The 27556-nt window shown below is 41.3% G+C and overlaps 1 protein-coding gene across 1 annotated transcript in view; it reads right to left on the bottom strand.

Moving 5' to 3' along the window:
- The window catches only part of LOC144784442 (elastase-1-like), a 139384-nt gene extending 113258 nt beyond the window's left edge, over positions 1 to 26126 (bottom strand). Inside the window, exons 1-3 of the mRNA XM_078663199.1 lie at positions 26071 to 26126; positions 21392 to 21495; positions 20646 to 20755 (exon numbers count right to left, since the gene is read on the bottom strand). Coding sequence (XP_078519325.1) covers positions 20646 to 20755; positions 21392 to 21495; positions 26071 to 26104 — 248 coding nt within the window. The 5' untranslated portion in view covers positions 26105 to 26126. The remainder of the gene's footprint in view (positions 1 to 20645; positions 20756 to 21391; positions 21496 to 26070) is intronic.
- Positions 26127 to 27556: the final 1430 nt, after the last annotated feature.

Here is a 27556-nt window from a genome sequence, read left to right as displayed (position 1 = left end):
ATGAAGCAGAACTCTGACTATCTTGAGAACTGTCTCTAGCAATCTCTGCTGCAATTGTAGCTTCTTACTGTATTTCCTCGTTCAACATTTGGAGATAATTTGAAAAAACAGGACATTCTATCGTATCCTTGGTTGCATTGAATGAATCTTCATAAGTAAGAAAATCTCCAAGTAGTTCCTCTTCTGTACGCCAAGGCTTAAAGAGTTGCAAAAGAGCTAAGTAATAAAATTCCCTTTTGTTTGGAGAATCACAACTCAATTTTCGATGATTAATCAAATGGCCTTTTCTTTGTTTCACTAGAAAGCCTTCACAACCAATTACAGCATATACACCTTTATTGATGTCTTCTGTGACGTTCTTTTTAAAAATATAGGTTTGCAGAACTTCATAGAGACAAACATTCTCAAGGTGAGTACTTCTATTTGGATAGTATGTATCCAACATGTTTGTCTTCAAAATATCTGTACTGTCTGGTTCTTTCTCCGCCAAATACTCAATTTCTTGTACAGATTTCAAAACTCCGTTTCATGTTGCAGCAAGACCTAGACTCACCCAAATGATGATTCTGGATTTGGCATATAGACTTGCTGATGACAATCGATCAGAACTTTCATATGCTCCAATTTCTCGATGCGACAACATCTTCAGACTGTAACTGTATAATTTCTTGCTTAGACTCTTTTCATGTGAAATTTCCTCCCACATTTCCTTCAGTTCCGTCTTTTCTGATTTTGTGATGTAAGACGTCACATATCGAGCCACAGCAATAGAGTTGTCAGCCACATATTGAATATCCATGTTAGCATTCCACATGGACAAAATGACTGGTTTGTAGTCATTTATGAATTTGGATTCCTCATTTCTTCCTAGGTTGTATGTATTTTTGGGTGATTTCCTTGTCACAGTATGTCGCAGAGAAGACATAAAATTGTTGACTCTTCCTTTCAATGTTACTGGACGTGGAAATGCAAAACGACATTTCGTGTAGAACTTGTCCTTGGATTTGTATTTTCGACGACAGTATTTCCCAAAACGATGGCTTTGAAAGCATAAAACTTGGTGTCTTAAATTGTTTTCTTCTGTACTTTTCGGAACAGCACATGTAGAATACTGCTCAATGAAACTCATCACTTTCTCATCTGAATCTGTTCCAAATTTAGTTGCATCTTTAATCCATAGCAGCATATGTATATGAGGAGCACCTCTTGCTTGATACTCCTTTCTCCAAAAGAAATCCAACACCTCTCCAAGCGGAGGATTTTTTTTGTTTGTAATAAAAGACATCATAGCTTCAAACCTATGATTGAAATACCTGCATACATTAACTGGATCCAAAGAGCACAGTTCTCCAGGTTTCTTGTATTCAATATTTTCAATATTTTTATTTGTCTCTCGTAGAAATTCAAGTAAATCTTCCCAAGCATACTCAGCACAGCTAAGAGTGAGGAACCATGTAGGAGTTCCTAAGTTTCTTAGCATACATTTCAATTCCCCATGACGACGGTACCAATACTCGTTAGTACCACGCTGACATGCCATGAGATTAATTAGCTGAGATTCCAAAACACTGTCTTGCAGTTTCACTTTATCCATAAAATCCCTTGCCGAAACATTTTGTAGATGTGCTCCACTTTTCAGTATATGGTTTACTGCATAGGAAAGTCCAGACAAGTCACTCTCAAACAGTAGATGGAACAAATATGGAATGCATTGACGAAACCTTGGATCTTCTGCATATAATCTTGAAGTCCGGTATTCAGATGCAGGAATTTGAACAGGTCGGTCGTCATATCGTCCACCTTCACGTGTTGGAAATAACTGTGGAAAACAACGAGCTTCCAAACTTTTTTCCCATACACTAGTGGCACTTCCTTCTGCTTTTTTCATCTGAAACAAGACAATAGCATTCCCCATTACCTCTTTGTAATGCAATGGATGAACACTATAATGTTAATAAATTTCTTCACTTCTAGAGACATCAACTTTTTCTATTTGCCCAGCATAGACATCAGTGTCGTCTTGTACAGTTGTTTCCTCTTCTCCCACATACACATTTTTATAGTACTGATTATTTTTTACCAAATACAACGTTGCCTTTTTGACTTTCCTAACATCTACCAATTCTTGCCAGATTTTCTTACTTTTTGTCGGAACACCATTAACTAGAATAACCAGAGGTTCCTCTTCTACTTTTTCGACACCAATTGTATCAATATTTTTCTTAAAATCTAGAGGCAAATAAACAACTCTTCCCTTTAATCCTCTCTGTAAATCTGAAGGAGGCAATTTCCCTGTCTTAGGCTCCATGCGAACAATAGCTTGAAAAGGATGCACACATTGAATCAGAATAGACTCATAGGTATTTAAATCCATCAATTCAGAAGGAATGTCTACCAACTCCATATTATTATAAACAGCTCTAGCAGGCATTCTGTTTTCATTTAATTTATTATAGCAATATGTACAAATACGTTGATCAGAGCCCAAATCAAAACAATTTTCAACCAACAAATGAGTTGCAAAATCCTTCCACTCATTATTATTTATCTTTTCGCTTTTTACATATAAATCAACTAATCTAGTCTGATGTTTATAATGAGTTCGTCGACAACAAACACAAGAAAAATTAGGCCTTTCACTTGAATTGACCTTAAACTTTATAATTTCATTTTCAAATTTGGCTGTACTTAAAATCTCTACATTACCTTCTATTACTGTATCAATTTCTGCACTGACCTCTTTTTCACCAAAGTAACAAAACTCAATTTCATCACAAATGTTTTTGACATCTAATTCAGTTCCATGCAAAAGAGCACTGTTTAACTGTTTTAGTTTAAGTGCTGGACTTTTTGCATAGTACAACGTTCTCACTAATTTCCTCACTTTATTATGATGCACTGCTAACATCCTAAAATGGTGAAAAACACTCTGACATACTTTTCTTGAAAGACAAGCCAGTGAATGCCCTTGCAAACCTGTTTTTTCTCTCACTCTACAAGGATCTAACTCTTGTAAAATGATATCTAACATTCTGATCATGTGCCTAAGATCACACTGTGACTGAAGCTTGATTCACCCATCACTGTGATCTTAGGCAGAGTCACACATACTGTTGGCAGGGACAGACATGGTACATTATATCTAACATTGCGCAAGCGGCTTGTAAATATGCCAATGAAACCATTACACTATCTCTGTACCCGCATTAATGTCAAACATCCATAATTTATGGCAAATGTGTGACACATCTGAATGCCTTCTTGATGGAACCAAAGTAAACAAGCATTGAAAATGCAATAGATCTCGCCCTCGGTGTCACACATACTGTTGGCAGAGACAGACATGGTACATTATATCTAAAATCCTATTAATGTGCCTAAGATCACACTGTGAGTGAAGCTTGATTCACCCATCATTGTAATCTTAGGCAGAGTCACACATACTGTTGGCAGAGACAAACATGGTACATTATATCTAACATTCTGATCATGTGCCTAAGATCACACTGTGACTGAAGCTTGATTCACCCATCACTGTGATCTTACGCAGAGTCACACATACTGTTGGCAGAGACACACATGGTACATTATATCTAACATTCTGATCATGTGCCTAAGATCACACTTTGACTGAAGCTTGATTCACCCATCACTGTGATCTTAGGCAGAGTCACACATACTGTTGGCAGAGACAGACATGGTACATTATATCTAACATTGCGCAAGCGGCTTGTAAATATGCCAATGAAACCATTACACTATCTCTGTAGCAGCATTAATGTCAAACATTGCGCACGCGGCTTGTAAATATGCCAATGAAACCATTACACTATCTCTATACCAGCATTAATGTCAAACATTGCGCACGTGGCTTGTAAATATGCCGATGAAACCAATACACTATCTCTGTACCAGCATTAATGTCAAACATTTCGCAAGCGGCTTGTAAATATGCCAATGAAACCATTACACTATCTCTGTACCAGCATTAATGTCAAACATTGCGCACGCGGCTTGTAAATATGCCAATGAAACCATTACACTATCTCTGTATCAGCATTAATGTCAAACATTGCGCACGCGGCTTGTAAATATGCCAATGAAACCATTACACTATCTCTGTACCAGCATTAATGTCAAACATTGCGCAAGCGGCTTGTAAATATGCCAATAAAACCATTACACTATCTCTGTACCAGCATTAATGTCAAACATTGCGCACACGGCTTGTAAATATGCCAATGAAACAATTTCACTATCTCTGTACCAGCATTAATGTCAAACATTGCGCACGCGGCTTGTAAATATGCCAATGAAACCAATACACTATCTCTGTACCAGCATAAATGTCAAACATTGCGCACGCGGCTTGTAAATATGCCAATGAAACCAATACACTATCTCTGTACCAGCATTAATGTCTAACATTGCGCACGCGGCTTGTAAATATGCCAATGAAACCATTACACTATCTCTGAACCAGCATTAATGTCAAACATTGCGCACGCGGCTTGTAAATATGCCAATGAAACCAATACACTATCTCTGTACCAGCATTAATGTCAAACATTGCGCACGCGGCTTGTAAATATGCCAATGAAACCATTACACTATCTCTGTACCAGCATTAATGTCAAACATTGCGCACGCGGCTTGTAAATATGCCAATGAAACCATTACACTATCTCTGGACCAGCATTAATGTCAAACATTGCGCACGCGGCTTGTAAATATGCCAATGAAACCATTACACTATCTCTGGACCAGCATTAATGTCAAACATTGCGCACGCGGCTTGTAAATATACCAATGAAACCATTAAACTATCTCTGTACCAGCATTAATATCAAACATTGCACAAGGAATTTGTAAATATGCCTCTCTTTTTTTGTATATTCTATCTCAATTTATGCCATTAAAAAAACCCTTTAAACATCTCTCACGCCATTTCATATTCTTGTCTGGATGCCAATTGTATTACTCTGCATGCATTTTCTGCTTGCACCCATGTCAAACATTGCGCAAGAATCTTGTAAATATGCCCCTCTTTATCTTATATTCCATCTCAATTGATACCATTATTGAAATACTTTATGCATCTCCCACACCATTTCATATGGTTTTCTATCTGCTATTCCTATCCCTCTCCATACATTCACTGCTTCCACCCATGTTAAAGATTGCACAAGGCGCTTCAAAAAAGGAGCATATTTACAAGTCCAATGAAACCTTTACACAATTTCTAAACCAGCATTGAATCCAAGCATAAAAAACAATTTGAAAAGAAGTCTACCTTATAAACACACAGCTAACATTATGGAAAAAGGTAAAAATATAATTCCTTAATTCACACAGACATTCACTGTGATACTTGTCAACAATCTTTAAGCTCTCTATCTTTTCTAAAAGAATCATTACTCACCTTTAAAAATGCTTTGGAAGATGTAAAACAGTGTCAGTCACAGTCAACAGATATTCTTAAGCAGAATCTCTGAATTATGCTTCCTTCACTTGAGCCAGAGAATAATGGCATAGATTCTTTCTCATTTCAGACCCATATTCTTGTACCTAACCAATGAAAATTGTTCCCACACAAATTCAAAACCAAACTGCACATTTTAATTGGTTGTACATTTCAAGACTTTGAAACTCACATAACATTCACCCATCCCCCCAGTGCTCATTCACCAAGTAACCATGGTAACTCCCTCTTAAACCAGCACACAGTTCACAAGTTCATCATACTATGTTGCAAAAGAATCCATCAAGGCTGTTTGACCTCTCAATCTACTAGCTAATGAAAAGCAATGTTTCTTTAAATGACTTTTTCTCAACCATTGAAATGACTTCTTACAAAAAAAAAACATGCACCCTAATTTTCAGTGGAGATTTTTAAGAAAGCTCCAATCATTTCTGGTTATTCAACTGCACTGATTCTCAACCACTTTTTTTCATAATCAAACTGCCATTTCATTTCCACAACTCATCTGACTAGAAGCACATCTACCTTCAAAATGCCAAAAGTCTGGTTTGTGGGTCATAGCTATGTCCACTGGAGTCAAAATTATGCAGCTAACAGAGGTATTTACAACCTTGATTTACCAAATGTGGACATTGTATGGATTGGACAGAGAGGATTGAGAAGTCACCAATTGATACCATTGGTAAAATCCTTTATGCATTTACCACACCCTGACCTTATAATTGTGCACTGTGGTGGAAATGACTTAGGCACTTTGACTGGGGTAGGTCTGGAAATGCTTTTAAAGGACATCTTTGGGCAATTGATGTCACTTTTTCCAAAAACTGCCTTGGTATTTTCTAATATATGCCAAAGGCAAAAAATGGAACTGGTCCAACCAATTTTGTCCACAGATTGAGAAAGCAAGGAAACATGTAAATAAAACTGTTTCTGCTTTCCTCAGAGACTATGGTATGGGTTCCATTTACCACAACAACTTGCGTTACAACATGCAAGGCATGTATAGGAGAGATGGTGTGCATTTTACAGATGAGGGGAATAGAGTTTTCCTCTTGAATGTAAGACTCTGCATTGGTACCTACTTGTAGGTACAAAAAACATCCACATAACACAACAGCTCTTTTCAGAGCTAACTTACCTCTAAACACTCTACTTTATTTTTTTACTCTATTTTTTTACACTGTTTTTCCCCGTGGTGCGCTCAGGGTGCGCGTACCGGAGAGCGCACCTGGGAACGAACCCAGCGCTTACCCCGCGAAAATTACAAAAAAAATAAAAAAGTTTTTTTGCCCTTCAGGGTTCTTCTAGGCCCCCCTCAGAAAACCTAGGGGGTCAGGGGGTATCTACCCTGCCCCCTTTTAATTATTTCCCCCCTTCTTTTTCACCTCTTGTGTCTCGATTCTACCGAGACACAAGATGGCGGACTCTCCGGACTGTTTAGAATGTTGACAGACACCCCACAGCCAATCAGCTTTCCGCTCGCGCACTCCTGTAGCGCGCCAGGTGCACTCCCCGGTACGCGTCCCGGTGAGCGCTCGGAGCGCGCCTATAGATATATATGTGTTTTTGCAGTTAATTTTCAAAAAAACCACTGGAGCTATTTTCACCAAATATAGCAAAGGCACATCTGCGTACCAGTCCCTACAATTTTGCCAAGTTTGGTGTAATTCCATTCAGCAGTTCGGGCTGTAGACTTGTCAGACCGATCTATGGAAATTAACATGGGGAAAACACGTTTTGGGACCCCCCTTTTTTCTCAGCCCCCACTTCACGAATCCCCCCGAAAACTTCCAGGGAAGAAGCGGAGCGGAGCTGGCCAAAATTTTGGAAAATAACACACAAATTCCTCAACCGGCGCCAGAGTTATTCCCAATAGAATGTTGCGGATTTCCTATGGTAGCCAATCCTAACTATAACTACCTACTGGCAATTCCAAGCTTATTTAATCCATCTTTAAGTAAAACTTCCTCAGGTGAGGAAGTTTTACTTAAAGATGGATTAGATAAGCTTGAAAATAAATAAGCTTGAAAACATCTGAGAAGAGTGCAGTGTCTTTTTGAAATTGCTCGGAATAATTTACGAGTCTGGTCCTTGACTCGTCACCTGCACCAGCTGGCCGGCCGCTCCTCCTCTAGCAAGGGACGTTTGCTTTGAAAATATATATATATATATATGTATATATATTACCTACTAGTGGTCGCCAGTAGGTAGTTATAGTTAGGATCGTTTTCCATAGGAAATCTGCAACATTCTATTGGGAATAACTTTGGTGCCGAATGAGGGATCTGCCTGTAATATCCCTTAACTTTGCCTCGCTGCGCTCCGCTCCTTCCCTGAAAGTTTCGGGGGGATCCGTCAAGCGGGAGCCGAGATAAAAGGGGGGTCCCAAAACGTGTTTTCCCCATGTTAATTTCCATAGGGCGGTTGGACTCACTTTTAGCCCGAACGGCTGAATGGATTGTAGTGTAGTTCCTATTATCCCAATAGGCTCTGCGCATTGGAATAATATCTTCAATAGTATAGACCTAGGGCAGAGGTTAACTAGGTCTTCTACCGACGATATTAGACTTAAAGTTTTGTGTTTGCCAGCTAGCTCAGAGTTCACTAGAAACTTTCTCGAATAGGCAAGGAGGATCTGAACCTCCCTGGATAGACAAGAAGGGATTTAGTTTCTGACAACCATAGAACATGACAACTTTGCTCTCCCCTAATCAAGAGTGTATCTCTAGAGTCGTGTGAAAACAAAAGACAACTTATTTTACTCAGTCAGTTTAGTGCATTCTTAGTTTCACCAGTTTGTAGAGAAAGGAAGAGATGGGCGTGTTCAATAGAAGATGTTATTTATTGATCAGTCTCTTTTCTCGTACAAGAGAAATGAATCGCTATTATTGCAATACTTATAGTTAAGTAAAGTGCATACAGTAAAGACAGAATTATAAAATAATACTGTAAAAGCATTGATATGGTTTCTGAGCCATATGATACTTTAAAATGGATAAAATAGATACATACATATATACATTTGACTAATCGTACTCAACTGGTGCTTCTAACCACGCCTACCCCAGTGTACCTGACCTAAGCCTAATACGTGGGCGGGAGTAGATAAGTAGCAGTTTAAGTTAAGTTTGTTTTGCCAAGGGTCTGACTCAAGAATTCTCTGCAAGGGGTTATTCAGTTCAGTACCTGGGAATTAGAAGGTTTGAGGGCTGGTATCTCTTATCCCAGGTTTTGATATTCCAGCTGCCTGCGAGGGCGGCTTGGAAGCGCCGGAGCTGGATTTCTCGGCAGGAGAAAAGCAGCGTCTCTCTCTCAGCACGTCAGGAAGGAGGGGCAGCATCTGTGGGCTTCGCTCTCAGCTGGGCTCCTCGGCAAGTCTCGCTGCTCCAATCTCGTCACCACCACGTGTGTTTGCTTAAGGCAATGTCGGTAATATTTATACCTGAAAGGTGCCGAGATTGACGTAAGGATGGACATAAATACGTCAATAAGGATGTCATACGAACTGATCGTTAGCACATTCTTTACTGAAGTTCTCGGTGAAATCAAAACAATGGCTGCGGGGATTTCCCAGGTCGCTGTAGGTTTGATTTGTTTTGAGAACTCCGTATGCCTATCAGGGGGCTGGAGGAATATCGCTTGCCTAATTAGATGGCATGCGTTATGACTTAATCAGATAACGCGCTTCTGTGCCGTGGTGTGGCTTAATCAGATAACAGGTTTTTGCGCCGTTAGATGGCTGCTAGTTACTTATTAACCAGACAAGGGACAGGAATAGGGGGATCGATACAGTACCCATAGGAAATACATCACAGGATTTCCACCAAACTTGGCAAAATTGTAGGGACTGGTACCCCGATGTGCCTTTGCTATGTCTCAAGATATATGCTCCAGTGGTTTTTACGAAAATTAACTTTGAAAAAATATATATTGGGCTACATTGGGCTATATATATGTTAGAGCCCAAATGTAGCCCAATGTAGCCCAATGTAGCCCAAAGATGGCCACCAGAGACAAAAAAAAATCAAATGTAGCCCAAATATCAGCCAGATGTAGCCCAACTATAGCCCAATGACAGAATGTCCCAGAGTGTTCTAAAGAACAACTAGAGCGCTAACAGTCAAAAGTATGGCACACCTGAAGTCATCTTGATTGGAATAAAGTGTTAACACTTTGGAAAGGAACAAAATGAGGGGGTTCATTTTGCCATAAAAATTATGATTAGTGCTGAAGAAAGAAAAATGAGGGCACATTTTGAGTGACTTCTCAAATCCTCTTATATTTCATTAAAAAAATTCTGATATGTAGTCTCCCAAGATGGCCACCAGAGACAAAAGAGCACAAATGTAGCCCAAATATCAGCCAGATGTAGCCCAACTATAGCCCAATGACAGAATGTCCCAGAGTGTTCTAAATAACAACTAGAATGCTAACAGTCTTACTTATGACAAAAGTATGGCACACCTGAAGTCATCTTGATTGAAATAAAGTGGTAACACTTAATACATTTAATTTTATATTCACTGAAAAAACCATAGGTTTCACACCAGTTATAGTTAGGTATTAGCATTTAAAAAACCTATTAAATTCACTGAAAAAAACCATAGGTTTCACACCAGTTATAGTTAGGTGGAAATTTTACTCGCATAAAACCATTGAAATTCCCACGTTATAGTTAGTTAGACTCACTATAACTTGCGCGTGCAATGCACTGCTGATGGCGTCACATATTACATCACTCATGACATGGTCAGTGAATGTGTATCTTTCTGAAAAATAAATATTTTTTATATATGTATATCTAAAGGTTGATGGAAGAATAAATGAGTAAATAAATGTCTAAATGGATGTTTTTTTGTGTAAAATTGATTGGTTAACTGACTTATTAAATGTATCTTAGTGAATACATATATTAGCGAGTAATGTTTAAATATTTAAATATCTGTATCTGTGTCTCACTTTGTGTATAAGTGGCTGCATGGGTTGGTGAGTAGCTACATGAGTGTGTATATGGGTTATTAGTTGTTTTTTTGAGTATCAGTATCAGTGTGTGTATGGTTCGGTGGGGGATATTACTTAGAGCACAGATGCATGAATGAGTGACTCACTATTTGTATGTATTTTGAAGACAGCATGTGTGCAAGACTGTATGGGTGGATGATTGTGTGTATGGGTGGGTTAGTGAGTATGTGTTTTTATAATTGATTGTTTAAGAGAGTAAATATGTTTCCGTTTCTGTAGAAGTATGTGTAGTGGTGTGTACATAGCAGTATAATCAAGTAAATGTTTTTTTGATAGTTTATTTGCATGTGTGAATTTGTGTGTGAGTAACTATTTGGATGAGTATTAGTGTGTAACAGGATGTATAGGTGTATGAGTACATATGATGAGTAAGTACATGCATGAGTGACTATATAGAACTGTTGGTGAATGAGTGGATGTGTATGTAGATGTTGGAATTACCTAATAAGTTGTAATTGGTATTGGTTTCTCCTTTTTTAAGAAAATGTTAGTTTCTATTTTTGAATGTGTGTGTCAAAGGTTATTTTATGCAGATAGGAGGTCTGCCACTTTGTCACAAGGATGTTGTCATCAGTGATGTCATTTGAGATGTCATCAGTGATGTCATGAGTGATGTCACTGACCATGTCATGAGTGATGTAATATGTGACGTCATCAGCAGTGCATTGCACGCGCAAGTTATAGTGAGTCCAACTAACTATAACGTGGGAATTTCAATGGTTTCATGCGAGTAAAATTTCCACCTAACTATAACTGGTGTGAAACCTATGGTTTTTTTCAGTGAATATATATATATTTACATATATATATTTATATGTAGCTCCGTGGAGGTGTCCAAAAATGAAACCGCATTCGAACGTAAGGCAGCTTCCCCAAAGCTCTTTATTAGGTATGCACAGCGTTCTCCTTCAGTCCATCCAATATCTGGCTGTAACGCTGACGCGTTTCGAGACCTTCTCTTTTTTAAAGCGCAAACAGTCAACGAGTGATGCTTTGGACTCCGCCTACCTTTTAAGCGAAATCGCACGCCTTATTAGGCTGCTCATGATGAGGCAATGCGTTGCTTTGTGGGAGTTGAAGTTTGTTATATTTCCTGAATGGGTACTCGTTTCATTTTATTGCGGATAAAAAGCTCCGATGAGGATACGTTGTCCTAAATCCTTCCCAACGCTCCACTCAGAGTCCCAAGTCCTGAGGCTCGTGGCCCCCTTGCCAAGGGGTGGTGCGGTTTAGCGACAGGACGGCCGCTTAAACATGTAGCTCCGTGGGGGTGTCCACAAATTAAACCGCACTCGAACGTAGGGCAGCTTCCCCAAAGCTCTTTATTAGGTATGCACAGCGTTCTCCTTCAGTCCATACAATATCTGGCTGTAACGCTGACGCGTTTCGAGACCTTCTCTTTTTCAAAGCGCAAACAGTCAACGAGTGATGCTTTGGACTCCGCCTACCTTTTAAGCGAAATCGCACGCCTTATTAGGCTGCTCATGATGAGGCAATGCGTTGCTTTGTGGGAGTTGGAGTTCGTTATATTTCCTGAATGGACACATGCCTTATTAGGCTGCTCATGATGAGGCAATGCGTTGCTTTGTGCGATTTCGCTTAAAAGGTAGGCAGAGTCCAAAGCATCACTCGTTGACTGTTTGCGCTTTGAAAAAGAGAAGGTCTCGAAACGCGTCAGCGTTACAGTCAGATATTGGATTGACTGAAGGAGAACGCTGTGCAAACCTAATAAAGAGCTTTGGGGAAGCTGCCCTACGTTCGAGTGCGGTTTAATTTTTGGACACCCCCACGGAGCTACATATATATATTTATATATATATACATACATTCAAATAACAATTTTATGTATACATTTATAAATAGTTCGAATGAAATAGAGATTTTACATCAAAGCAAGCATCATATAGCAGCAATTGTAGATCTTGAACCAAAGTAAACACTCTTACACCCCCTAAGGACCACTTGGGCAAAGGGCTGGACTTCTGTGCCTCAGTACCACAGATAAAGCAAGGGAGATAAAAGCTGGTGCAGGGAGCCACAGGAACCAGTCCCTGACACCATTCTCGGGGCCCAAAAACAAGCATTTAATCTTTGGGCGTTGGACCCCATCCCTGGGCCCCCAATGAAGAGAAAGAAAGAGGAGCACCATTGTGACCCCACAATAATGTTGGAGTCACCCCTACTTTCCACATCCATGCCTGGGGACAGACAATAGAGCAGCCTGGCTGAGGAGTCAGTTGGGCAGGTTGGGAGTGAGCTTCCGGTGTTACCCACACAGGCACTTTCCTGGTATAAGTAGGGCACCCCGAGGTCCCTGCCACTCAATTCACATTGCAGAAGAAGAAAAGACCAAAGAAGGATAACCATGCTGCCCTTGAACCATGCAAAAAAGGCTGCACCATCAAGAGGACTGCATCTGCTGCACTTTTGGGCCAGTGAGACTGGGACGGTGCCTGAGGCTCCTCACCCGAGGAAAAGCTGATTTACCAGCTTCACCAAGACCAGTGACTGAGGATTAGTCTGCTGAAAGAGCCCAACTAGACAGGTTGGTAGCCACCACAGATGTTTTGCCACTATCAGTTGCTGGGCACAACAAAGGACATATCCCAAAAAATCAAAACCTGCACCCGAGTCAGGGAGTGCTGTCCAAGTTTGGATTAGTCATTCACAAGGTACACCAACCCCCACCAATCAGTTTTCATCCATAAGCGGTTCAGCATGATCACTAGTGCAGCATCGGCTGTCCGACTACTGCAGAGGTCTTCGAGGTACCCCGATGTCCATGGCCAAAGTTGACCCACATTACCTGTGGTACAATGAACCACCATCAAGACACCCCCATCGACCTTGCGATAACCGTAGAATCCTTATAATCATCTTAGGGGCTGGATCCCTAAGCTTCAGGACCTCTCTATTGACTTCTATGGCGGTTGTCATGTAAAGTTTGGAACTTGCTGCAAAAATGCTCTGGTGGCCAGGTAACTGTCTAAAGTATCCTTTCTGACCCCCTAGACCTTATCCCTGCTGGACTGGGTCACCCAAGCAATGCTGGAGTACTCGTACTAACTTTTTCAAACTTTTAAAAAATAGTTCAAACTATACGTTTGCCAGTGCTTGTTTGTGGTTGCATTTAAAAGTGATAAAAAGCTTTAAAATCAGTACCTACGGACACTCTATGTAAGTTTTTAATAATGAAGGTCTCTAATAATTCATTAAAATTTGCTCTATTTTTATAAATTGTTGTGTCTTTTTATTGATGTGTGATTTTCTTATTCCTTTGTTTGGTGATGTGAAATGCTTCACACCAAGTTCCTTTTCTAAGCCTTACTGCTCACAGCCAAAGCTACCCAGGGTTGAGCTAAGGTTAAGTAAGCGATACTAACTGGACCCAAGACAGTATCTGCAAGTGGGTTCTACGATTAGGCCCCACAGACCTATCTTAAAGTACACCCACAGCCTCACACTTCTTATTCAAAATGTCTTACTTTGCTAGCCTCTAATTCTACTGTTGTAAATGTATGTACTATAAAATAAGGGTTCACCTTATATGACTAACCACGTTGTTTGTGCACTACCTACTGCCTATCCTTCGATTGCCCCGCAATTGCTATTGCCATTGCCTCAATTTCATTCTCTAGTTGCTTTAATGCTTTCTTCTCACTAGTGAGTCTTAGATGCCAAAACAAGTTATATTTTCCCCAAGGTAGGGTTTTAAAGCATTCAAGATAGCATCCCAACATGCTGTGCTAACATTAAGCTAAAATAAAAATCTGTTTTCCAGCAACGAATGTGTTGTGTTTGCATTCTTAATATTTTCATTCTTCTTCCTGTGTACATGTTCTAGTTAGTACTTCTGGAATATGGAATGTTATATATGTCATATTTCTCTGCATCATTTGTAAAGGACAGTTGTTCCTGGATGCAGTGCTTACTGGATGATTATAACTGAGCTCTTCGAGTATTAAAGATTACTTAATACCAATTCCTGCATTTATCCTTCATTTCACTGGCGACGAGGATGGGAACATGACTTCAGGGTGTATATTCTGAAGTCATGTTCTGAAACCTATTCATTGGTCAGGACATCCTCTTATTTCTAACTCTACTGACCGCAGGATGCAGTTCTACTAGAATATAATTTGAGGTGCATTAGAAAATGTTAAACTCCTTTGATTTGGTCAACCAGGACTCTGTTTACAAGGGAATACTCAACTTAGCATTGTGCCCATATTTCCAAGAATAGAACTTATAACCTCTCCCCATCGCCACATTTTGCCTCCAAGCTCCCCTAAGATCAGGTTCTCCAGGAGTGGGGAGAGGGAGGTTGCAGGCTTACCTTCATTTTGGAGAAAAAGCCTAGGAGAGGGACTGTTTCTCTCCCCCTAAAGAAGGTTTGGAGGCTGGAGAACGGGTGCAATCCAAACCAGGAACCGTTACAAAAGGCACCTCATTAGATAAAGAGGGCCCAACAATCGCATTTGGGTCTCATTTACTACAAAATGACACTGCACACAAGCCATTTTGCATGGCTGAGCAGCACCATTTTAAAACCACAGGAGTGTGCCGTATTAACAACAATACGACGCATCCGTGTGCTTTCCTTTGCGCTGGCACAAAATTGGCTGCCATGCGCCAGTGCAGGCACCTTTGTGTCATGTTGCAAGGGTGCCTGCTTTGTGGGTATGATTGTTTTTGTGCAGGAAGGGATACTTTCCTGCACAAAAACAATAATTGATGGCATTTTCCTCTTTTTATGCTTGCTGCAGAATGCAGCAAGCATAGAAAAAGGGAAAAAAAGCAGAAATAAAAGTATTTCTCCTTGTTGTGCCACTCCTACGCCTACGCCTACGGCGTAGGATTCTGACTCATTCCCAGGATTACAAAACTTTGTAAATCAGGAAATGTGTCAGGTTCCATAGATGTTGCGTGGGAACACCCACAGCAACACCCATGCCCTTTTCCCACAGATTAATGCGTGAAAGGGGCCCATATTTATAAGGCCATGAAAAGTCATGCAGGGTGACCTAAGGTGGCCTTGTACATACGGGCAGGTCTTGTGAATGAGGCCCATTGTTTGTAACCTTCTTGAAGACAGCATAAGGAACAGAGGATACTAATATACAACATTAAAAAACTCATTGGTGATAGAATACATCTTTCAGGACTAAAACCGACTGTCTGGCTCAACCTTTACTAAAGAAAGCAGGAATGGGGTTAGGAAAAGGAAAAGCACAGCAATGTCCAATGATAAATCCAAAAGTAATGCTAATGAGGGCACTGGGACAATAAATGGGCGCACTCCTACTGAGGATGAGAGGTGGCTGGAACGCAAGCTCGAGGTGCAGGCAGGTTCTGTGTGCACTCTCCTAGATTGACTGGTCAGCTGTTAATCAAGCACTGGAGGTCTTCTCAAGAAAGTTCAAGGTACTCAGCGAAACATTGAAAACACTATGTCACCTGCTATATCCTATTTATTTCACTTCGAACCACATCATTATCCTTCAAGCTATTCTAAAGGTAGGTGTCGACACTGGGTCTAAGGTCAACATGGGATTCGAGTATTAGATGACTCTGCAAGCCTTGTTGAGGATGAGGAGAGTTTTGATGTAGCTGAGTTTGATGCAGTAAGTGGACAGATCAACAAAGAAAGAGGTGTTGCTTGAGTTAGCCACAGAGAGGGCTCAGAAGGGGATATGGGCAGATTATATCCAGATTTGATAAGAATGAGCAACATCAGAAAGAGATCCATGTGGCATATGTGTTCATAGACAAGTATCTGTATGATTTATAACTGAAGGCTCAAAATTTTGAGATGTAAGCAACTAAACACAAACTGAGATGGAAGAGAATGGCCCTAGCAGTTGTAAAGCTCCAAGACAATGAGTTGCTACTGATAGAAAGATGCAGGCGCATGGAAAACCATGCATGACATTTGCACATAAATATGTGCCCTGTGCTTCAGAAGGACTGGATATAAAAACTTCTGTGTTGAAGTTTTTCACGAACTCAATCCCAAATGAAGTGTGTGCAGAATAAATGGCCAATGAGATTCAGAGAATAGAGACCCATTTATAGGAAAGCTACAAAACTAGGAAAGCTCTGAGCGTGTCGTTAGCCTGGAGAGAGATTCCGGCAGAGGAGTTAAAATTCCTCAGTTTGGTTATGTGAGAAGATCGCCTGGTATATGATGTCCACTAATGTAAGTTGGCACCTTGCACCAGTCCAGACAACCCTTATGGGGATTTAAGAGGTCTTAGACAACCACAGAAAGCTCTCTAAAAGGTAGATGTGGAAAGTAGCCTTCAGGCTTAGTCTTGAAGGAGTGTAAAGCAGCTTGTTTTACCAGAATGCAATCTTATAGTATAGATTAAATGAAAGAGAACCACACAAAGTATTTATAAAAATATGTATTTATTATATAAACCTATCTAGTACGTTACGGTATCTCCCACACAGACATAGACACAAAGCACACAATATTTTAGCAAAGAAATCACAGTAAATAGCACTAATACACAGTGGGCCCCAGGAAAGGAACCACACCATATACTAAGAAAGAGGTATAAGAACCATGACTCGAGTCAGGACAATGTTGAGAGGTTGTAGAATCACTGGGGACCCAAGGAACCACGCAGGAAGTCAATAAGTTGCAAGAGGGAGACCAGCAAGGTCCAGGAGACTCATCAAAGGCAGGGGAAGCAAGGCAAGTCAGGAACAATCAGGGGAGCCAAACGAAGATGTAAATGACCCGCCACAGCACCTACAGGTCAGAGGCACTGGAGTTGTAGGAGGACCTTGGGCAGCTTTACAAAACAGCAGGCCACGTAGCACAAGATGCAATGTGGCTGATGATCTTTGTAGGAGAAGTTGCCAGAGATTGGGTCTACTTGGAGCCTAATGCACTTGTTACAGCATTGCCAACAAGCATTTGCACTTGCAAAAGTACGCCGTGCACAGGGGTTTGGGTATTGCAGCCCCCATGAGGAATACTGGCCTCAAACTCTGTGAGAGGACAGTTCAGGCCTCGAGGAAAGTAGAAACTCACCTCCTGTATTGTTAAAGCCTTCAGAGTCCATAGGAGCTTGAGATCAGCAGACCGGTCAGCAGTGTTGTGGTGCCTGCGAATGCAGGGGAGTGACTCCTTCACTCCAAGGGAGATTACTTTGGTTGTCCTTGATGCTTCACAGGCCTTGGAATGTTCCAGTCTGATGCACAGACAGAGACGATGCAGCAGACTGGAAGGGAGACGAAGTCAGGCCCAAAGGAAGTCCAGCAAAGTCCAGAGTGCCCAGACGATAGAAGTGCAGCGGTATCTGTTCTGAATCTTATCCCATGATGAATCTAGGGACCTACACTCAGGTAAGCCCTTAAGTACCCTAAGGAAAGGGTTGGGACGATTCAGGGGACCCCCCCAGGGGAGGGTATGGACAGGGGAAGGTTTACTTCCATGTCCTTTGTCCAGTTTTGCACCAGAGCGGGAACCAACGGCTCCCAGGACTGGATTGAACTGGACTATGCACAGGGATATGTGCCCCTCATGCAGACTTTTAGGCACAGGTAAGCGCACCCACCCAGCCCTAGTACACTTAATCCTATCTTGGAGGTGGTTACACCTCCCTGTGACAGGATGCCTTTTGTTCCACCTTCCTCTGCTCGAGCTTGGCTCAGCAGCAGGAGGGCAGAAATGTATCTCTTGTCGGCAGCAACCATTTTGTGCTGTCCAGGTCAAGAAGGCTCGTACCAGGAAGACTGAGAGCCTAACGGAGGGCTATTCCAGTGCTTTGAATCATACCTCCCACACTGGTTACGGTGTGGGGGGGTATAATTTCAACATGTTTGATACCAAACTTGATAGGATTCTTTGCAGCCAGTTTCGAGATAGTCATCCCGTAATTACGCAGTGCCCCACTATATTGTATGTGGCTGCTTCACTGACAACCCGGGAGAATGGACTCCGTAGGCTGCAGGGGTGTCCTGCTCAGGCAGGGACACCCTCTCACTTAGAACCAAGCACCTTGCCCTCAGGATTGTAAAGTCCTGTTATAGGGGTGACTTATAGGTTTGAAGTGCAGTGACCCTTAGATATAGTAAACCTATATATTTAGTAAGTGGTGCAAGCACCAACTTACACAGGCTGCAATGGCAGACCTGTAGTTCCATTTTGAATGGTCCCTCATGGGCGGCATAATACATGCTTCAGCCCATGGGTTACCTCTGGGGTACCTATGCCCTGGGAACATGGGTGCCATATACTATGGACTGACAAGGGTACCCCTGTATCCAATCTGGGATGTACCTAGGTACTGAACACAACAGTTTAGGGAGAACACAGATAGACTGGGGTCCTGGTTATCAGGATCACAGTCAGACCAGCCAAAAGCAGTGTCACATCAAGCAAAAAGTGGGGGTAACTATAGGAAGCAGATCCTACTTTCCTACAGTTGAGCCTTCCACAAAGCCAAGAAGACAGGAGGTATACATTCTAAAAGAGAATGGAGGCAGTAAGAACGCAAGTGGTCACAATACAGTTATGATTTATTGAGGTGTTGATGATGATGTGGAGGAAGATTAAAATGGTTACAAAAGATGATGAGCTTGGAGTCAGTCAGTCAATGAATACCTGTGGGAGCAGATTTATTGATTTGTAGCACAAGGCAGAGTGGCAACCAAAGTTGCTGCACTTCATTTCGCAAGGGGAAGAAAGCAGCTCAGAGCTATATGTATTAGACATGGCCTAATGGTGCCGTCATCTCCTGTACTGGTACACTAACAGGCTGCCTACTGCTAAACGCAGCATTAGCACCATGGTGCAGAGGTGTCTGCTAGATGTTTAACATAGGATTTGGACAGGAAGAGTATTCTAATATCTGACAGGCATTGCATGCGTGCTGTACGGTTGTCTAACATAATATCAAGGTGTGGACAGAATATGGTGTCAAAAATATCGAGGACCAAAATATCGAGCAGGTAAGTGCAAATGGGTAAGTGTAAATTTACTATTCTTCACTCTCCATCTATGTGCCTTGAAGATATATATATCTCAAGGTACATATATGTGGAGTTAAGTATAGTAAAACTTTGCTCATACATAGAAACTTACTTTCACAATATTTTGTTCTCGGTATTCTTGACATGAAAATTTGAAGACAAGATATTTTTCTTCAATGTTTTGTCCAGACACCCAGGGCCTCATTTATGAGGACGTCATGCAGCGGAGCACAGCAAGTCACCTTAACACACTGCACTGCGCGACAAGGAAGGGCAGGAATGCACTGTATTTATGGCAATACAGCATATTCCTGTCCCTTCCCTTGTGCTGGAGCCCTTTTGGCAGCCTAGCGCAAATGCAAGCACCCTTGCGCAATGGTGCATGGGTACTTGTGTCACATTCAGGATTGTTTTTGTGCAGCAAGGGGCACCTTTCTGCACTTAACCAATCCTGGAGGGCAAAGAGGAAGAAAAGAGAAGAAATATAGATGTTTCTCTTTGCTACACTCCCCTGGGAAGGTTTCATTTTTTGCTGCATTCCCAGGTTTAAGAGTTCTTGTAAATCTGGGTATTCGTCAAAATCCATAGGAGTTGTGTGGGAACAAGCACGCAATGCCCATGGAACGCCTACCCAGGGCAGAGTAACGCAACGCAGCAATTTGCGATGCATTGCATTACTCCAGATTTTTAAGCCACTCAGGGCCACGCACAGTGGCTTTGCGTGGCTTCAAAAATCTGAGTTAGAGGTTGCTTAGTGCAAACGTGGTGCAAACCTCTCATAAATGAGGGCCCCATTGTACAGTGCAGTACACATGAAATGTGTGGAAGATCTGGAGGAAAAAAAATCCAAGTTAGTGCATGATTCAATAAGGTCTAATTTTTTGATTCAAAGCCCGGTCTGATTCTGTTGGTAGATTGGACCTTGCATCAAAAACTAGGGTGTTTGTGGTGATCTGGCCATTTCAGGGCCATAGTGCCCATGCCACCCCACTTCACCCCATCCGCTCCGACCCATAGTGAAGCAAAGCAGCTCAGAGCACTATTGCGGTTGAAAATGGCACCTTTAGAGCAAAAAATACCCTTTCCGATGGAAACACATACATTTCTTAGTAACATAAATCAGCAGCAGCAAGCACAAAGAAAGTTTACTTACAAGCCAACACAGTGGGCAGCGGACAGGACCCAGCTTGCACTAATGAGTGATCCACCACACATGTGAGACCAGTAATCGGGATCACTATAGTGGGCTGTTTGGAGGGAGACCTGGATGCAAAGACAAAGCATGTTTTGAAACACAAAGCAATGTTGCACAGCAGCCACTTGTCAACTTGACAGAATAAATGGCCCCATATTGAAACAGAAAATAATATTTCATAGGATCTGTTTACAATACCCTGTTCTACAGGGAAAGCCTTGCTGCTTGTGTCACTGTGTGGACACTTACTTTATAGAGCTTCACTGTTCATTTAAATGTTCTCGCACTATCATACTGGGGAGGAGATGTAGCATAACGGACAGGGCTGCTGAAACCGGTTCAAGGCCCAGCTCTGGCTCAACAGCCAATGATCCTGGGCAAATAATTTAATGTTCCAGTGCATAAAAAACAGAAACATGTAATGCAATCTGGTGCTCGTGTAAAGGGCTCTGATGCCCTTGGGCCAAATATGAGCTACATAAAAAGACCCAAGGAAGGAAGTAGTCTACCTAGATCAGTGAACATCAGCCCACCCCTCTCATGCCTTCTATGTGTATCAGGAATGGTGCCTGCCAACCAGACCTTGAGCAGCCGCAAACCAATGCTTAGAAGCGTGAACGCCAGAACTCATCATCCTTGTGCACCAGGAAGCAATAAAAATGGCCACCAGCACACTTCCTTCAAAATACCTCCAGTGTGCTTACCTGCCATTTATAACTGTTCCTCGCGGCTTCATTTCCTCCAATCACACGGTCCGCTTGGATGTCATTGTGGATGTCATGGTTGAGAATGTGGCCGGAAATAAGACCTGTTGTGAAGGAAAATACAGGAGATTAACATCTGTCTAGTTTTATTTAGAGAACATGTCAGAAAACGTGTCTGAATTTTAGGTGGGTATGGTAAATAGACATTGTCAGATAAATCATCCTTACCTACAATTCTGTATGTATTTACTTTATGTTAAATAACCAGGTTTTAGTTATAATTTAGACAAATCATGTAAACCCACTCAGCCATGTGTTTACAGTTTACATATCTGGAATGAGCATATGGAGCAACCGAATGGGAGAGTTGAGCTTCTCGTGACCTCTGGGATACAAAAACCGACAAAAAGATACCCACTGACAGCAGAGGGCCTTCTGCACCCCTGACATACCCCCTGGAGAATCTCTCTCTAAAGCTACTGAGACTGTGATTGGCTGTCAATCCTCTCCCTCGCTTGTAAAGGCCCACATGAATGTCTGTGTCTTACCCGCAGGACCGCCACTTTCTGAAGAAGAGAAGATTTGTGGTCAAATGGGAGCAAGACCACGGATCTCGTGGAACAGCAGCTCGGACCAACGTTTTTAAATAATATTTGTATTCTTAGACTTTAAAATGGCTAGGCAGTAAACAAGACAGTTTACAGTTCAATCAATGAATCAGCAAGCTTAGAGATGAAGGCTCGGGTAGCTTTTTTAGGACTACATCACAGAAATCCATTCAGGTTGTCTTCTAACTTGGAGTCCATTTATATAACCAATGTTCACATTTTGTAAGCCAATAACCATTCACTCAAACCAATACACCAAAAAAAGCATACACAGATCTTCTAGCCTGCATTTAATGGATTGCAGTACACATTATGGCCAGTAAAAGATCTAGGGCTTTTACACACAATATGACATATATTTTGATACAGACGGGTTGAATACCAAACACATACTGCTTAATATCTAATCAAGCATACTGCCCATAAAACATTCAACTGTTGTTCCACCAGACATTACCAAGTAAAAGTTTTGCGCACGGTAAAACTTATGTAGAAAATTTCCTTTATGAGTTCCATATCTTGGACAGCTTCCTGAGACAGCAGGGACGATTTTATGCAAGATGATTAGTGCAAGTTAAAACTTCTGAATATATTTAAAGTGCATGTCATTATCTTAGATCATAATTTATCTGAGACTGGCTCACTGCAAGCTCCACCTCCTTTAGATTTAATGGCAAGTTCTCATCTTGGGCAATCTCCACACTGTGGGGCATATGTATCAAGCCTTTTTCCTGTTCGCAAACAGGCCAATTCTCAGAATCGGCCCGTTTGCGAATGGGAAAAGGCCTTTTGGGATGTATCATCACAAAAGGGCATTGCAAATTTGCGATTCTCTATTTTGCGATTGCATCTAAGGAATCCCAAGTTGCGATTCCTTAAATGCAATGTATGAAGCACAGAAAAAGTGCAATTTGGCCTTAAGAAATCACAAATTACCACCAACTTCTAGTTGGTGGTAATTTGCGATTTCTTTGAAAAATGCACTTTTTGTTCAAAGTGCCATGTGGCGCACATCCATGCCCTTAGGGCATGTATATGTGTGCCATGTGTTCACACATGTCCATTTCAGGGGTGCAACAAGGTGTCTATTTGACACCCTGGCACCCTTGAAATTGCATTCTCAATTTGCGATTCTCTAATTGAGAATCGCAAATTGAGAATGTCTCCCCATTCATTCCTATGGGCCTCTAGGCCCATTGGAATGAATGGGGAGGTATTCCTTAATTGTGAATCGCAATTTGCGATTTGCAATTAAGGAATATGTAGGATTCGCAAAATTATTTGCAAATCCTACATACGATACATTTGTGAATCTCAAATAGCGATTTGCTAAAAACCCGTATTTGAGAATCGCAAATGTATCCTTTGATATATATCCCCCTGTGACCTGTAGAGAGACAACACCGAACGTCCACCTTAGGTAAAAGACGGGGTCTCCAAAAGAGATCCAGATTCCAGAGATCTGTTGAGGAACACCTCCCATGAGTCATGTGAGGCTCCCAACAGCCTGACACGAAGCAAAAAGTGTTGTATGCGGATCCTCATCTACGGGCTAGCCTTGGACCAAATGTTTATCAGTAATTTTCTGATCCTTCGGAGTGGCTTGGTGAAACCCCGGGCCGAGAAGTATAGGGGGATGAGATGGTGCGATCTGTCATCATCCTTTAGAAAGAAAACAAGGGTCCATCTGCTCAGATGAGGGCTGCCTGCTGGTAAATGAATGACCTCAAATGTGTTCATTTCTGTAGCAGAGGGAATGGTTAAAAGGATGTGGTGGCATGGGGTGCACTGACAAGATAAGAAAATTTTTGTCCGTTATGGGGTGGAAATGGCATTGATGTCATTGGATAGGACATGGACCTACAACATGGGAGAACTTGGATTGCCCTTGCAACCCGGGGGTCTAGAACTGCCATCCCTGTGAAGGGAGCTGGCTGTGGTGCACACGATCAGAACAAGAGTGACCACAAACAATTCTGGAAACTGGATTACAGAGACAGTCTATACACCCAGAAGAAGCCTCAGAGGAAGGATCAGCGTGCCCACAAATCATCAGTGGTGCCAGCTGTGGTGTACAGAAGTCAACATGGTGGGTGCATATAATGCATCTTTGTGATATGTTTATGGTATCCAAGTCAGACATGATAGACTCATTAGAACTGAGATCTGACGACGCCTGGGGGTGCTCTTGTCCCATCCTGGCCAAGCACCGTCTGTGAAAGTATATAGTGATGCGGCTTTCAGAGATGTTATAATGTATTTGCATTCACATGCCCAGTTCTCTATATGTTCAGTCATGTGCAAAACAATACTAGTACAGTGGAGTGCTGACTCTTTATGCACTACCAGCTGTGTGATGGTTAATATATCTTTATCTTTCATGGCATAAGAACAGGGGAAAGGGGTGGGGCTACCTTTTATTGATCACAATGGGCCTAATTAATACAAGTAATTGCAAACCCCAATTTAAATTAGTGGTGCAAATTTTCATCAGTTATGACCAAATGTCCATAATCACAAATGTAAGAATAGTGTGGGTACCTGAGAGGTACTACTTTCAAAAGTAGACCAGCATCCACAAACTCCTAACGTTGCTTGTACTCAAGTAGCTCTTATAACTAGTTTCCCATCCTGAAACATTTGCAACTTTACTGAAAATGCTTGCAGGTTGGGAATGAGGAAGAAGCATCCTCATATTCAATAGATGTGTAATAGAAAGATTTTTGCCAAGGAGAAAATATATTTGCCCGTAGAGAAACAAAAACATCAAATACGATGCTGCACATTTGCATCACATTTTTTAAGGCAGACATTTGCATTTGCAAATGGTATGTATGGAAATACTACCAGATATTTTTGACTTGCATTGATTTCCAGACATCTTGAATCTTTTGTGAATCCCTGAAAAGTCATATATTTGTCTTTGATCTATAACTAATCTTACAGTTTTCCTGCCCTTTGTAAATTGAGCTCGGTGTGAATGACAACATGTTAACAAAAGTAGGAGTGATGTAGAACAGCAGGAGAAGGTCAGTGGTCAGTTTTACTTCAATGGAGCAGAAGAAAAGGGTCAGTGGTAGAACTGAGATTATGAAAGATGTTGAAGAATGGGGCTCGAACCAACTGGAGGTGGACAAGTGAATGGATGAAAAGTGGCTGAAAAGAAGGGTGAGAAAAATGTGCATGATGTAACAACACAAGCTAAAACATCACCAGACCTTTTCTGACTGAAGAGAAGGGGGTATAACATTCAAAAGTATTTTGTGCAAAATGTAAAAAGCCATATATCAGTCGCAACGCCTGTAGTTCACTAAATTATAGGATTTGTGTTTTCTATATGGCTTTTGTTTATGTACTAAACCCATTTTGTGAGGCAATAAGTGCCGATCAAATTTCAAAATTGGTTTTGAACTGTAAGTCAATAAAATTTTATAGTGCAATTATCAAGGCGTCTGGGCCCTGGTGTTCCTGAAACAAGATATAATACTCAATTAACTCCAAGGCAGTATGTGGGAAAATTGACATTAGTTTACCAAGGGATTTTCAGTCCTACTGTAGTAACTATGCCTAGATTATTGCCACGACAGTGCACAATCATGAGGTCTGGATGTTGGCAATCCACAATGCTTTCAACCAAAGGCAACAATTGATGATGCGTTAACCCTCCCTGGGCAACCCAAGTAATGTCTACATTAGATAAATCTAGGTCCATGTCAATGCCACTTTTTCAAGCACTCTCCCTGGCCCAAAATACAAAACTATGGCCCACAATCCAGCCTTGGAGACAAGCATAGTAACACACAGGAAAAGGCTGCAGCAGAATGAGGCAGTTTTGAAGATGAAATGCAGCTACAATGGAGGACAGCAAGTAAAATATAAAATAATATATTTAATTGGATGGTGGAGATGTGTTATACAGTATAGTCTTAGGCCAGCTCTTATTTGATTGTACAATAAAAGTTCTCTAATTCTTGAAAGTATGACCACTGTGTGCATTTGACCTCCAAGTGGTTCCTCTGTTCTACAACTACAACAGGTTAATCATTCAGAAATGGAAGCTTAGTAACTCACCAATGAAGCCCAAAAGAAACAGGCACGGCAACATTTTTGCAAAGGTAGTACTGAGAGTTTGTTAGAAGAGCTTTTATACAGAGGTACTTGATAAGGGTGTCTAACTATAACGGACTAATAATAAAACTAATCAGCTGATATCAAGGTTAGCCACCCCACTGTTATCAGCATTTTTTAAAAATACTCTGTGGTAAAGCTGCTGGCACGGCAACTCTCACATTTTTTACACCTGCTTATTTCTCATGGGAAGTATGGAACAGACCCTTTATCAAGGATCTGAAAGCAAACAGAACACATAAAACAACACTGTAAAGCCAAATAAATATATATTTTCATTGCTTATTATCAGTTGTGAGGTGCAACTACTGTCTATCAAGGCACACACACATTTTATGTTGAATTACAGTCAGTTAAGGGCAATAGGGAATTGAATATTGTTTTGGGTAGTGTACTGTAATTGATTTGAAAGACTGCATAATGAATTAACACTGCAACAGTAATTAATATTGGTCGCCTCTTTTGGTATTTTTCTCACTGCAGCGACAATGAATATCTTGGACATGTATAAGTCAGATCGTCTCCAGCTGGATTTAGGTGGAAAGGTGGAGGCAAAATATCCAGTGATTATGATTTGCACTTCAAAAATTTTATTTTTGGTACTGTGAAATATTGATTCTTGTGAAATCTGTAAATCCTGAAACTAGTCAATTTGATATGTCTTTTACAGACATTGTTTAGGTTTCATGACCAAAAGAAACCATTTGGTGCATAGTTGTGGTTTAGACTGGCTCCCTTGCTGAGCAGGCAAATATTCAGAATTAGAACATTGGAATGTTGAGCGCTCCATTGAAGCCAATGGAGTGTGCCGGGCTTCTTTTGGGTAGTAGAAGCCTGGAGCATCAACATTTCAATGTTTATTCACAGCTGTTGCTGTGAACAAAGGCCTCACGGACCCCGAGGGGATTTCAACCCTCTCCGGCTCCGTGAGGCCTTTGTTTTACAAATTAGAACATTCTGCCCTATAGGAGCAGATTGTTCTAACAGCATTAGAGCCCTCTGTAGCGGGCCCTACTGGCCATTAAAGGCCCGCTCCCTTGTTAAAGTCTGTGTAGTATCCTCATGTTGTATGTATGTTCTTGCATCTAGCTGCTCAGCCCAGTGTGAGTGTTCTCATTAGAATCTTAGTGTGGGTGGAATGTTGGATGCATGATAGTGTCAGTTAAGGATGGGCTGAGCGGCTAGTAGGCTGCTCCTGATGGGGCTGTTATCTTGACCATAATATCTACATCTGAAGAACCAATAAACCTCTTCTACATGTACTTGATTTGGTCTACGGTGTCTTCATATCTACACCAGAACCTGTAGGACCAACCCACTACATTTTGGCGACGATGGATCAACGTACCTACAATTTTAAAGGATGAAGTGCATCTAGAGTCTAACAAGTAAGCAAATAATATCTGTCAAGCAACAAGTATCTTCTTAA

Source organism: Lissotriton helveticus, chromosome 10 (assembly GCF_964261635.1).
Source record: "Lissotriton helveticus chromosome 10, aLisHel1.1, whole genome shotgun sequence".
Lineage (NCBI taxonomy): Eukaryota > Metazoa > Chordata > Amphibia > Caudata > Salamandridae > Lissotriton > Lissotriton helveticus.
The sequence above is the reverse complement of the archived record's forward strand: the minus strand, read 5'-3'. Positions and strand labels throughout refer to the sequence as shown.